At 41.5% G+C, this 14,392-nt stretch overlaps 1 protein-coding gene across 1 annotated transcript in view; it reads left to right on the top strand.

Moving 5' to 3' along the window:
- ITPR2 (inositol 1,4,5-trisphosphate receptor type 2) overlaps positions 1-14,392 on the top strand; it is a 238,969-nt gene that overhangs the window by 62,082 nt on the left and 162,495 nt on the right. The window contains exon 20 of the mRNA XM_019471985.1: positions 13,229-13,422. Within this exon, the coding sequence (XP_019327530.1) occupies positions 13,229-13,422 (194 nt within the window). The remainder of the gene's footprint in view (positions 1-13,228; positions 13,423-14,392) is intronic.

The raw sequence follows: 14,392 nt of genomic DNA, 5'->3' as shown, positions 1-14,392 counted from the left end.
GTTGTGGTTCCCCCCCCCCCCCCCCCCCCCGTTCTCCTGCTAACTGTATGGCTAGAAAGCCCATTGCTTTAGAGTGTTTTTTGCTAGCTAGGACTGTTGTCAGTCGTGTCTGCCATCTTAAGGAAGGCCAGAGATAGAGATATTGGCTGTGCTGTCTAGGCTTAAAAATAGGCATTGAAATTTTGCTGTGGAGAGACAGGTGTTCTTATGTTGAAATAGCTGTAAGACTTGCTGGAGAGGCCTTCCGCAGTCTTTGACAAAAGAAAAGGATGCCCATCTTTGGATCGTCATATGTTGTCTTCAGCCTTCCTCTTCTTTTCTGATTGACATAAACTGTGCATTTACTTTGCAGTTGAGACAGAGCGATCCTGAATGTTTAACTGCTATGCCCAAGCATCTTACCATTCCTCCTTCTTTCTCTGGAGGTGCGTACTTACCTACCCATGGGCACCATTAGGCTATGAAGATGCATATGTCACAAGGATGCATACTTTAGAAGCAGTTTGAGCAGTTTTGTAACTCCTATTCACTGTTTTTGAGCACCCAGCTCATAGAACTTTGTGCCCGAAGAACATATTTCATGTCTGAAAAACATATTACTCACGCAAAACAGGGGTGTACTTTTCATCAAGAAAAACCACACAAAACCCAATCGGCATTAACTTTAGTTGCAGATTAAGATTAGAAAGGGAGCTCGAGAAGAAAGCACCAGGTACTGTAGTTGCTGACATTCTGGAGACAACTGCTGTGGCTGAAATGTCAGCTGTTTGTAACTTCTGCCTATCTTTGTTTCATGTGGAAGCCTGCTGGTGAGAAATTAATCAGACCGTAGGGGCAGGAGTTTGGCTGGCATAAGTTGCTTTAGTTCCTGGGGCTGTGAGAGTTTGTGCCAGCTGAGTATTTGGCTCCACTCTTTTTTTCCTTTCCCTCTGTTTGTTGAGTTCCTGGGGCTGTGAGAGTTTGTGCCAGCTGAGTATTTGGCTCCACTCTTTTTTTCCTTTCCCTCCTGTTTGTTGTTTTTTTTTTTTTAAAAAAAAACTGTTGTTGGGTAGCAGTCCTTTAAAACCAGCCCTGTGGTTGTCTTGCACCCACATCCTGATTGTGTCTTTGCTACAAGGTAATGAGAAGGTTTGAATGAGGCCCTAAACACACAGAGCCCCTGAGCTGCTTGTGTGCTCTCTGCCTTGCCAGGTATCGTTTGGCCGTAGGTGAGGTGTGATGTCTCCACACTGAGCTGGAAAGAGCTGAGCTCAGGGAATTTGCTGGCTTGTGCTGTAGCGTAGTTGGCTGCTTCTGTGTCCAGTCTTCTCAGACTTCATGAACTTGTGCTTGAGCCCACGGTAAAGTGCAGAAAGTGCTTATGGACTGTAGATGATGCTAAGGTTAAGTGAGTCCTGACTTGAGACTGGGCTTGAGTCTGTGTTTGACAGGGAGATCTTGCTGTATTAGGGTTGCTGGAACAGGCCTGTGTATGAGACGATCATGTGTCTTAATGACGGTCTTGTACTTTTGTATCTTCCGGGCGAAGGTGAAAGACCAGGGGTCTGATTCTACAGTGCTTTGCATCTTGTGCAGTCACTTCTACCCAAACAAGTTTGACCCCGAAGGTACTGATGTTACCTAGATCCTGTGGAGTCTGAATCCACCTTGTCCAGGATCCACTCGGGATCCTGAGGAATGAACAGGCCAACAAAGAAATTGGTCTCAGGAGTTTCATCTAGATCCCCCCTCGCTCTGACAGTAAGGATTGTTCACCAGGCAAAGCTGTAGGTATACATTGTTTTTCAATTTTATAGTACTTACAAGATTGTACATCAAAGGTTCCCCTTCCCCTTTTACACAGATATCCTCTCTCTCTGTTATAAAACTGAGTTGTTGAGAACATCAGTTAGTTGTTTTATCAGTTAACCTGTCTTGGCTTTTTATTGTCCCTTTTAACTTACAATGCTGATCTCTTAGGCTATTAAGTAAAAAGGATTACAACAGAAAGTAACTCAGCCTGTTTTTTTGTGGTTTTTGAAAATGTGTTGGCATTTTGTAGAATCAGGATGGTCCGTTCATTTTGTTCAGAAAGTGTTTTCTTATTCGTAACTTCCATAAAATACAGACAGATGGATTGTTCCCTGCCCTTGTTCAGGATGGTGAGAGCCCTCCCTCCAGTCAGTTAGGGGTGAGGGTGACTTCTTCCTGCCTTTAGAGGAGGTCGGATTCTGCTCTCCCATATCTCTCCAGACTGCGGCAAGGGTCTCGCTGCACAGCATCCTCTCTGGCAGTCCAACACTTGCAACATTCATGTCATACCTTTGAACGCAGAGTATTGCAGGTAGGTGTCCCTCCAACACATTATTGCTGTAGGGATGTGCAGGTTTACACAGCTTCTTTCTTAAGGACAGTTAGCTTCCCTGAGTTACAAAACTCATTACATTGATGTTCTTTAAAAAAAAAAGGTAAGATTTTATCTGTTGTGATTTTGTGTATATACTGTGAATGTGTGGAAGTAAATTATTAGTTTTGGAGATTATAAAAGTTGTGGGTTCTTGGTGTTTTTTTTTTTTAATCCATCCAGTCAGTGATCACAAATGTCTAGGCATTAGCTTTAATTCAGTAAGAATATGTATGTCATACTTTGAGCTTAGAGCTTTGAAGTGGAGCTCTAAAACCCAGTTTTGACAAACACTGAAAGCCAGCCATGATGCCTGGGACTGATGGTTTCATGGTATCAGCAAAAGTATTTAAATTTTATCAAGCACTAGGGGCCTGATCCTGTAACTCTAATGTAGGAAAGTGCTACTGAATACCAGCTTGGGCTCTGTATATTTTCATTTTCATCACTATCTTATTGTACATTTACATAGATTAATATTAAATGGATATTTAACAGCAATATTTTGTCAATAATTATGCCTATTCAGAAATGCAGTTGATTTTCAGGTTCTAGGACAAGTGACTTGAGAAGAGGTTTGACCAAATGGAAAAGTCACGTGTTCTGCAGCTGTAGTAGATCCCAGGTGGCAGCTCTATAGAAGTTAAGAATTTTGGGTAGGATCTATTTATTTTACATGATAGGTCTTGCATTTTAGTTTTGTTAAAAAGTATTGATTTCTATGGAAAACTCAGTGCTGAATAAATTTGGGGACAGATAGGGTATACTGCCTTTCCGTTATTGGCATTGGTTTGTTCCAGGTCAGTAGCAACAAAAGCTTCCAGCATTTGATTCCTGTAATGTGGAGTTGTAGGGAACTGGTGAGCTTAGCTCTATACTGGTTTGGCAACTGCTCCACATCGTGAAATCTGTAGTCAGGATTTTAGGAATGGGTAGAAATATATTAATGGTGGGGGGAAGAATGAGGTGGGTCTTGGCTGTGGGAAGCCTGCCTGGAGTTGTGCACCTCAAAATTGAAACAAACAAATTTACAACCAGCAATCTGGAGTCGTCTTCCCTGTTTAATACTTATTACTTAAATAGACCCACTTATTTCAGTAAAACCACTTGCTAAGTAAGGAAGTATATACGACAAGTGTTGAACTGTTGAAGCAAATCTGCAAAATGGGATGTATTTGTAGGCTTAGTGGAAGTTGCATGAAGTCTTAATTAACCTTTTACCTCAAGATGTCCTTTTCCATCCTTTGCTTAAATTTTGACTCACGTTGATGGCTGAGGTACTCCTTGATGTTGTGTGCGAGTTTCTTTATATTGGTTCTGCAAAGATTCTGAAAAGAGCCTTAAGTTGTTAATGTTATGCCTTACTTCCTTTAAAAAGCTTGATTTTAATGCCACTGTCAGTTACCTTAACCCGAATTAAATTAGTGTGCATGTAGTTTTCAGGTGTGACCTTATTTGATGAGGACAGATTGGGGAAAGTTGGCTAGAAATATTTGTGAGATAGGATCCTGGAAAAAGAAAAGATGTATATTTTTGGAAATGCTTCTTACCTAGATTGCATCCTAAAAATGAATTGACTTGAAAATGTTGCAGCCAACTCTTTTTTTCAGTGTCTTAACTTTGAATCATTTTTTGAGGTTATTTGAAGCTTTTTTCTGTTTCTTTTTTCCCTTTTAGATTCTAAAAAATATGGGGTTTACAAAATATACTACCTGTATCCTAAAGAGGCATTTTTTTCTTAAGGAGAAAGTGAGGACTTCATTTAGTAGTGCTGTCATTCTGGCACCTTTCAAGAACTTTATAATCTCTTGCAGTTTTAATTAAAAGGTAAAGTCATTGCTTTCCTAGTAAGTACACCCTGCTGTATCATTCCAGAGTCAGGAGACAATCTGCCTTGTCCAATACTGGTTATTTATTCTCCGTGAATTAAAATGCACATCTTTCTCTAGGTGCGATTGATCTTTCAAATAGCTGATTTTAGTCAAACCATGCAGCTACAGCATGTCAGGTCTGAAAGATGAAATGACATGGTAGTATTAGCAGACAAGCTACATGTTTGCCATGCAGCTCAGTGCTATTTAGTTAATGTTGTTTGGGAATGAGAATAATGACATGCAAGGAAATACATCCTTGAATTGAACTGCATATGTCTTGGGACGCAACTCCACAATGCTGGGCACCAATGTGAAAATTGGTGGGACCAATCTAGGTTATCTGCAGAGTGTGTCTTTCCCTCAGGAGCTCTACGTAAATGACTACAATTTTCCTGACCTGTCAGTGTCCACTGACATCAGTCTTTCATCTCTCTTCGCTTCCACAAAGGAAGGCTACGCCCAGTCTTTTTGAAAAACAGTTTTTAAAAACTACCTATAAGCTCCAATTGCTCCTGCCTCTGTGATTCTCACATGAAATGTGTTGCTCATGACTGGCTCAACAGATGCCTTCTTTTACCTGTTCAAACTGGTAGCCAAGTATCCCAACGTTATGGCTGGGTCTTTAGCTTGGTAGCATATCCCTCCTGTAGACCGAAGGGACTAAAGATCTGTCCACGGGTGTCCTGAGATTATGGAACATTTCTTTGAAATGTATCATGAAGAGTCTGCCTCCTGTGTCATGCTGCAAGCTTTCCTGCTTTGTTGTGATGTACCCCAAAAGATTCGACCCTGGCAAGGGTCAGAATGGGGAAGACCTCAGTCTCTCCTGAGGACTTCTGGTGGGCTACCATCTCTCTGCAAAGGAGTGCTTGTATATCAGTGTGCCAGGGGACTCTCGTCCAGTCTTCTGCCCCTTTGATACATCCTGATAGTCTGCTTAGTCCCTTAGCTTCAACTGAGCAAGAAAATAGGTAGGGTTTTCTTCCAGCCCTCTTGGCTCCAAGTAGAGATGCATACTGCTTAGAAGGACCAGTAGTGAAACCGCTACTAGAACAGGGTTGAGAACAAGGTTGGACCTGCCATTTCTACTGTGCCTGTGGGTCCTCTGTGACGAAGAATGACCAGATTTCATCCAGGACTATTTGAAAAGACTATATTGTTTCTCAGCCTTGCATCTGTGTCTGTTAGCTGCTCTTTTGTCTAGTTAACAATTTGAAATATGTTCTTGAGGCATACTTTGATTAGCAGAGCTAATGAGGCAGTGGCCGCCTGGCGGACTGGAGCAATAATTTATGCCAGCAGTTTACAAAAAAAGGGTTACAAGAGAAAAAAGATTTAACCCTTAGGAGAGTTAGCTGTGTTAGTCACAGATGTCTGTAGGGAAGCAACAGCTGTTCAGTGAGGAACATTGTCAGACCAAAGGGGAGGTCAGTCTGAGTGTTTAATTCTCTGGCATGGACCATTTCTCTTTCGTCCTTATTCTTTCCCTCATCATGAGGCCTGTGCATTAATGCGATTCCAGAGACCATTGCTCTTCTAGGAATCAATATCTGTTTCATAGATGTAACTCGGCTAGAAGGCTTGATTCCCATGATGCTTTTTACTTTTAAGGCCGGCATGCTGATGTACGTATTTTTTTCCTTCGTCTAATGTCCATGGCATGAAAGCTGTATTTTTGACACTGCTTTGTGGTTTTGGGGATAGGCAACATCAACAGAACCTGCAGAATGTCAGGAGAGGGTGAAGTTTGGTGGAGTTTCACCATGGCTGGGCAGCAGTGAGTTTGTATGCAAAAAGGGAGGGCTTGTGGATATACTGTAGGTAAGCGGAGGCTGGAGTGGCCAGATTCACTCGCGGGGTGGGTAGCAAATATATGTGCATTGCATATTGTAGGTATTTTGTTTGTTTTGCCTCATTAGTTCTGAGGGCTGTATAAAATGTAGAAGTGGCCTCACCTTCTGCCCTTAATGCCATGCATTCAGGTTTTCTGTGAGGCTTACCTGAGGTCAGCTAGTTATTGAGCGAAGAAAAACAGTTGAATGAAGAAATAAAGTGTGATTTTTGGCCTGTTTATGGTAGGTTCTGCAGTCTTTATGAGCAAATTCTGTAGAAAACCTGTAAAAATTAATACCTCTTTCACAAACAGAGCTGTAAGGCTTAATGCTTCTGGCAAATAATATATAGTTCTAAAGGGTTTGAAATAAAATGTGTTCCTTTAGGTACTGAAGTGTTGTTGTTATATGTCTTAAAAATGGCTATAACTTTTCACGCAGAAAAATTAAATTGCATGAAGCGATGTAGCCAAATCAACAAAGGCAAAGAAATGTGGAGCTAAAGCTGCCACTGGGTTTTTAATTTAGCCCTTGGTAACTAGACATTGCTGCGCATACAGTTCCCTGCCAGAGGATCCCCAAGGATTGGCAGTGTTGCATGCTTTAAGATGGCACTGAAACTTTAAGAAGCTTATGGTGGAGCGATAGTATAGCTCTCACTGAAATCCACAAAGTCAAGGCCATTTGGAGCCAAGGCTCCTGTTTCAGCAGTCATTGGGAAAGTGACCTAGTGTCTTAAAACCTGGTTGAACACACCTACACTGAGGCATGGGTTGAGACAAAGTCAGCTTTGCTGAAAACTGACTTTGATGCTGGTAAAAGTTTTGGACTTTCAGCAACATGCCTGATGTCTCCTAACGTAGCAGTGAGCTTGGAAACCAGCCTAAAGCTTCCCCAGCACGCTGGAAAAATTCAGTTTTGCCTCACCGGGGCTACAGTTGGTAAAAGTTAATTTCATGGGAAAAATCAGAGTGGCTGAGGAGGACTGAGAAGGCTTTGGGACTTCATTGGGTTGTGGATGGGGAAGGAGGCCTGAAGAGCTGTGGTGAAAGAAGTTGGCATGGCAGGGAAGGGCTAAGTGTGTTAGTAGCAGCTGTCTGGCTTGTGCCCCGCTACATTGGAAGGGAAGTCTTTTCTAGGAGGTGTTTGGAAGAAGTTGAAGCATGAGGTGTCCTACTCAAAAGCATGCTCAGGTTTGATGACATCAGAGAGTTGTCTTTATAACTTAATAATTACAGAGGCAATGCGAGAAATGCCACTTTTTTGCAAAATCTTTGATTAGGGCTAAGTGTGTTAGTAGCAGCTGTCTGGCTTGTGCCCTGCTACGTTGGAAGGGAAGTGTTTTCTAGGAGGTGTTTGGAAGAAGTTGAAGCATGAGGTGTCCTACTCAAAAGCATGCTCAGGTTTGATGACATCAGAGAGTTGTCTTTATAACTTAATAATTACAGAGGCAATGCGAGAAATGCCACTTTTTTGCAAAACCTTTGATTTGTGTGCCCCCCCCCCCCAGAAGCAAGAGTGAACAATGTATTGGGCTTTTATGGGCAGGTTAATGAAAGTTGTTGGAGCAGTGGATGCGTGTACATTTGTCTTTTCTGGTCATTAAGTACCAGATTTCTTGAAGAACCCATCGTATGTCAGCTCCTATTTAGGTATTTAGTTTCCAGAAACGTTGAGCATCCAGCTTCTCCGGTCCCTAATGAGAGCTGTTGGGTGTTAAAATCCTTTTGAAAGTGTAGACATTTTTTACATTTTTGAGTAGGGAGATGAGCACTGTGGAAAACTGTTCAAGCTAAAAATGGCTGAGCAGTTTTGAAAATGGAGTCCTGGGAATCCATCTTTCCTATATCTGTGTTGAGGAAGACTGAACAATAATGTTAGTAAGAGCAGACTCTGTCTCGCTGTGGCGACTAGGGACCAGATCAGGTGTGTATAGTTAATTTTTAAATAAACAAGGCTGCAAGTCAGTTTCCTGGTGTCTTGGGGACATCTGTGGAGTAGAGGGCTACTCGCTGTAAGGGTATCTGCCAGCCTTTGAGACTGTCGATTGCGTATTCACATAGAGAGCTGCCACGCAGTTCTCTGCACTGTTTGTGAAATACCTAAAATGCTGTGGATACTGGAGAGCAAACTGAGGACGCTGCATGGCAATTGGCTAGGAACAATTTGAAGAAAAGGCATGAATTGCCAGCTGCCTTTGACAGTTGTTTTTCTTTCTGAATATGGTATTTTGTCACTTACCATCCATACCGTATTACATAGCAGATTGTTGTTTACTTTTATATTCTGCTTTTAGAGTTTTTGCAACCAGTAAATGACTTCTCAAGGAAATATGTTTATATAGAAAATGAAGTGTCAAATTATCTACTGTTTTGATTACTTGGGTGGTTGTTATTTTTTTCCCATAATTGACTCCTCTGAAAAGTCTTTCTTCTCAGAGAGGCCGCTGTGTTGTCAATCGTGCCAAATTGTAGGAGACTGTGTGCTACAGTTTTGTGACAGAAACTGATATTCATTAGGAAGTTGTGATCACTGTAATAAAAAGTAATGAAAAGGAGATGCACAGTTGTCTTTTCAAAACATGTCAAGCATTCTCTTCTTTCCTCTTCTTTCAGTGCCTGTCAATCTTTAAATTACCACTTGTGTGTACAGTGATTTCAGTCTTCCACTGGCTAACCTTGTGAGACCGTATATTCAACGGGAGGCATTTCTAATGGGTCCACTGCTTATGGAAGGTTCTTGGCATCTGACTTGTCTTGGCAGAGGGGGGAGCAGAGAGGAAGAATTGGGGAGAGGAAGGGAAAATTGGAAAAATGGAAGAGGATTCATGGAGATTGCCTTTAGTTTTTTTCCTCTGTTAGTCAAAGTCACAGCCTTGAGCACTTTTGCAGTGGTTTGCTGGTGAGAGAAGTTGTTGGTTGCACACACTAGCACCTTACAACATTGCAATGACCGTTCTCTCCCTGCCACACTGCTCAGCCATAATGTAAATGTTAATACCTTGACCTCAAAGACAACAAATGATGGAGGTCAGCAGGTTAAGGGTGGCCGTACCATATATGAAGGCATAGCTCAGGCTTCTCTTCACTTATCTCTAGCAAAATGCACACAAAAGTAATCAGGGTTCACATCTGCTTGCTATCTCTCCTGATTTAGCTCAGTTAGCTCGCTGAGGCACTAAGTTAATTTTTCCTTGGGCATTGGTATTCAGGAAGCACTTTGGAGCTGTAACTAAGATCAGAGCTCCGTTATTTTAGTCATTGTGTGCATACGTACTAAGAACTTAAATCTCTTTTATTGAGCCAGTATATTTTGTCTTGCATTGTTGCAGGCTTAGCTGACATGCAGTCAGTCACTTTTTAAGCCACAGTAACCTTTCTGCATGCCTTACCTCAGAGACTCATTTACCCTTTCCTGCTGAGATAACTGTATTAAAGCCAAGAGAACACAAAAGCATGGCAAGAAGGAACAACTCACTAGCAGGAGTGCTGCTGGCCCCTGATGCTTGTGAGTGACAGATATAAATCCGTGTTTAACATGGTCTAGACTTCCAAGGCTGGACAGATAACACTGGGCACCATGAGTGCTGATTACTGGGGGGTCTTTTGGAAGAGAAGCTACTGCCCACTCTTTATGTACATGAATGATCCTCATGGCTTCTTTCGAAGAATAGAGCAGCTCCTCCTGGTGTTGAGACCCAGTCAGCTGCTTCATGTGCCATGCATGAATGTGCTGGTTGACTGCTGTCTATTCCTAAGAGATGGTTACATTTCATCAGCACCCTACAAAACATAGTTGTTAAAATACCTTTTCTGAAAAGAATGCTGAATTGTTCCAGTTGCTGTATTACTTTCACTCTGGAATGTCCTCTCCAAGCCTGCTCTGAGTTAATTAAAAATAATAGTCAGCATCATGCAGTTAGTTAAAAAGTTTTCCAAGATGGGTTTACCCATGACACCTTGTCTCACTGCTGTTATTGACAGAAATAATGCAGTATTGAGTCACTACCCATTTCAGCTGTAAATACTAAACTGGATTAAGTAGACTCTTCTCTCACTAAAATCCTTTCCTATGCATTAATGAAATACAATTTGAAATGGCAGTGATAATGAGTACCACCTTAATCCTCCTTTGCTTTCCTGCCTCTAGCTGTTTAGATCAGTTTCATGAAGGTCAATAGTAAAGGAATGTTGTGGACAGAGGGTTTATCCTTGTTACCGATGCTGTTGGGAAGCAGCTTCATAGCTACCGCTCACTGGTTTGTACCATCTTTCATCACTGGTGTTCCACGGGTAAGGGGAAAGCACAGCAGTTATCTCATTTCTTTTTATTTCTTAGATGCTTTTATAGGCTCCATCACCACATTAGCTGAGTGCCTCCCAGTCTTTGTTATATCAGGCCTCTCAGTGTCTGTTTTGGAGATGGAGAAAGCAGTCTCCTCCTTATGGAGGTGTTCCTGAAACACAGGGAGAGTGACTAATTCTTGTTCATGGAGGGAGTTGAATCCTATTCCCTGCGGTGCCTGTGCAGCACCCCAGTAATAGCTGAGAAATAAGCAGGATGTATGCTCTAGGCAAAATCCCAGCTTGCTTTCTCCAAAAACATGAGGTCCACCCAAGACATTGTCTGACTCCTTGTCCAAAAGACACTACCTTTTTTGTTACTTTACTCCGAGTGGACTTCAGTCTTGAAGGGTGGGCAGGAACTTTTCAAGATGAAGTGGAATTCTTCTGCCTCATTTGGGACAAACTGCAGTTCTATCTAGTTTTCGAGAAGAATATCTTCTGGACTTGTCTTAGACTTAAGTGGTTTAATGAGTCAATGGGGTTACCAACTGATAAAGTTGGTTTATAAAGAATTCCTGAACTTTCCAAATAGCAGTGTTTCTATTTATATTCACCTCTGTACAACTGAGTGAAAGGGATTTTGAAAACATGTGAGAGAGAGGATGATGACTTCTCAACTGAGATGTAGAGCAGGGGTATTACAGGCTATAAAGCAGCTGCACAACGTATAGGTCTTGTTGTGGGGCTTATCAGTCAGCATTAAGGACAGGATGATACGAATGAGGTCATTTATTTCATGGTTTGAAGATGAAGAAGATGCAAAAAGCCAGTTTAACTGAAGCTACTTTAAGGATTGAAGGTCCTCCACTTGGTAATCTAGCTTTACACTGGTGTACTGAATGATGGCCAATGCAAATAAATGTTTAGCATGCTGGGAGAAATGGGGTGGGGAGGGGGGGAGAGAGAGATATCCATAGTGTTATTCCCTTGCTTTTTTATTTGATTTGAAAGGAAAATGCACCATTTTCATTTTGCAGCAAGAAGGGTATTTGGAATGATTTTATTTGGTTAATGCTGGTGTAAGCAGTTAGTAAAACTCTCTGTGCTTGCCTAATGTGAGGATTTAGCCCTTAGTTTGACTTTTAGCTTTTTTTTCCCTAACATCATGCAAAGTCAGAAATACATTTTGCCCCTCCCTTTGTAGGGACTTGAAATATTATTTTCAAAAGACCAATTCAGACTGATTGCACACAGGACTGGATGCTGAATGGGACCTCAAACGCGACACTAATCTGCCTCATTCACGTTGAAAAAGCAAATTCTTTCTGTGTTTTCCTTTTAAAGTCAGGGCTGAAGGCATCGTCTTTCTCTGCATGCAGTACTTGAGCTGTATGGATTGAAGAAAGAAGGGCATAAGAGGAGGGTATTGCTAACAAAATAAAATATAGCTTTGGCTTTTTACAGCAGATTATCTGGGAAGAGGGTCTCTTCAGTGTGAGTAAAACTTGTCAGTTCGTGGTGATTAAAGTGTACTAAAAGACATACAAGAACTATTGAGGCTTACCTCAGCAAAGCTACATTTGCTCCATTCTTTTGTTTGCCTTTGGTGTAGTCTAGGTCCTGGCACTCTTTCTGCGAAGAGATGCTATCATTCCCTTCCTTTCCTCCATTCATTCAGATCTGTGCTTTGCAAGAAAGGAAACTAATTCATGTAGGTAGGTGGCATGATACACTCGTTCTTTCTTCTCCCCACGTTTGGAAGAAGATAGTCATTGATTCACTGAGATGCTTTTCATATCAAAATTCACAATAAAGACCAACCAATATAATCTATGGCATCAGATGGTATTTTTTGGTAGATTTTGCTGAACTGGCATCAGTGATAGGCACCATTGCAACTAGACTGGACTAAAGTTTTTTGCTGCGTGAGCGTAAAACAATTTTTTCCCCCAGGTATAACTTATGAAGGGCACTGTGATTACAGATACTAGTTTGACCTTCAGGACAGCCTTCAGGGCCTGACGTTCTCCTGGGACTTTTTTGAAGGGGGATGGTTGGCTAGTTGTGTCAGTTGGCTTTGGTTTGTGGCCTGTCATTTGGACCACATACAAAGACTGGTGGGACTTGCACAGCCCTAAATCTTTACTCTCTCTTAGTGTGACACATAAGATACTTGGATAGTCTCCTTCCAGCTTCTGCAGTGCCAAAAGCAACCTTACTGTCAAGCACTTATATTATGTCCAGTCGTCATGGCGAAGGCGTCAGTGGGAGTAGGCATAGAAAATGAACTCCTCCCATGTGTCTACAAAGCAAGGTCATAAATTGCAGCAATAGAAGATATAAATGAAATACCAATAAAAGTTTTCTAACAATAAACATAGTCAAGTACTGGAATTGCTTGCCTAGGGATGCTGTATAATGGGGGATTTGCAACACTTAAATGTTCTTAAAAACAGGTTAAATGAGCCTCTTTCAGAAATGGTCTTAGGTGTAGATAATATGCCTTCAGACAAAGGAATGGATTAGGTGAACTGCTGAGATTCCTTTTGCTCTACTTTTAGTGATTTCTTGAACATATTAACAGAGCTGTGGAAAGCTTTTGGCATCTTTTCCATCTGTTGCCCTGTAAGAAATGATCTCTTGGAAAATCAGTGTAGAAAATTGTCCCCAAACCATTAGGTAATTTGAATGAATTCCATCTCCTGAGTTTTGATCAGGAATTGAGAACTTATTTTTCAATATGCCTGTTAAGACTGTAAAGGGGTCTAATGACATGGGTGTATGTGTGATATATAGCTTTGCAAGCAAGCTTTACTGATGGCAAATATATATGTGTTTATGTTTAATGCATAGGAAACAATGTTATGAGGACCATCCATGGTGTAGGAGAGATGATGACCCAAATGGTACTGAGCAGAGGATCTATATTTCCCATCAGTGCCCCTGATGTACAGCCAAGCATTCACCCAAGCAAGCAAGCCAGCACCTCAGACAGTGAAGATGTGATCGTAATGGACACCAAATTGAAAATCATTGAGATTTTGCAGGTAATAATGATTGGTGGAATGTTACATAGCAGCCATTTCACAGTTATTTACTTACTCACATAGTGGCAAGTTCTGTTACCTGCATCCTTCATTCACTGGGCTGATCGTTGTAAAAATAAGACTTTGATATAAGAAAGAATACTCCTCTGTGTGAACAACAGTACAGTTGTGATCCTCACTCTGTTACACCTACTTCACTTCTGAAGGAAGTAGATGCTGTAGAAACTCTGTCACTCTAACTGTGAAAAGGCAGAACCCGTCCTTTAATCTGCCTCACTAATGTTTTCTGAAGACAATGTGTCTGTTTCCAGTCTCATTAACACTCATTTTACACTGGGGTAGATTATTTGACTTTAGTATTTGACTTTTCCTTTACAGTAGTTTGGTGAAGGGCAGAACTGGACCTAGACCCAGTGAAGTCATGCCAGGCCATGCACTTTTGAAGTCCATTCCAGATTTCTGCTGTTAGATTGAGAATAGTCTGTGGGCTGCTATGATCTTCTCCCAGCTGAACTGACAAGCTATATGACACTAGCATGCCTCCTGAGATATAATTTTCACTTTGTGCTATTAGTAAGTGAAGTGGCACACATTTGTTCTGTATATCAAATCCCAGTTTCTCTAATACTATGCCCTGAAGGAATGTTTCAGTGTTTTCTATACATTCTGTGGATCTTTTGGTACCATTGTTGCTTTTGAAGGATTCAATTTGTCTGACTGCTTATAACTGATTTAGATTACTGTTGTGGTTTAACCTCAGTTGGCAACTGAGCACCACACAGCCGCTCGCTCACTCCCCCTGCCCCCTGCTGGGATGGGGGAGAAAATTGGAAGAGTAGAAGTGAGAAAAACTCGTGCGTTGAGATAAAAACAGTTTAATAATGGAAATAAAATAATAACACAAATAATACACAAAGCAAGTGATGCACAGTGCAATTGCTCACCACCCACCGACCGATGCCCAGCCAGT

Source organism: Aptenodytes forsteri, unplaced genomic scaffold (genome assembly GCF_000699145.1).
Source record: "Aptenodytes forsteri isolate BGI_AS27 unplaced genomic scaffold, ASM69914v1 Scaffold241, whole genome shotgun sequence".
NCBI classification, from domain to species: Eukaryota; Metazoa; Chordata; class Aves; order Sphenisciformes; family Spheniscidae; genus Aptenodytes; species Aptenodytes forsteri.
The sequence above is the reverse complement of the archived record's forward strand: the minus strand, read 5'-3'. Positions and strand labels throughout refer to the sequence as shown.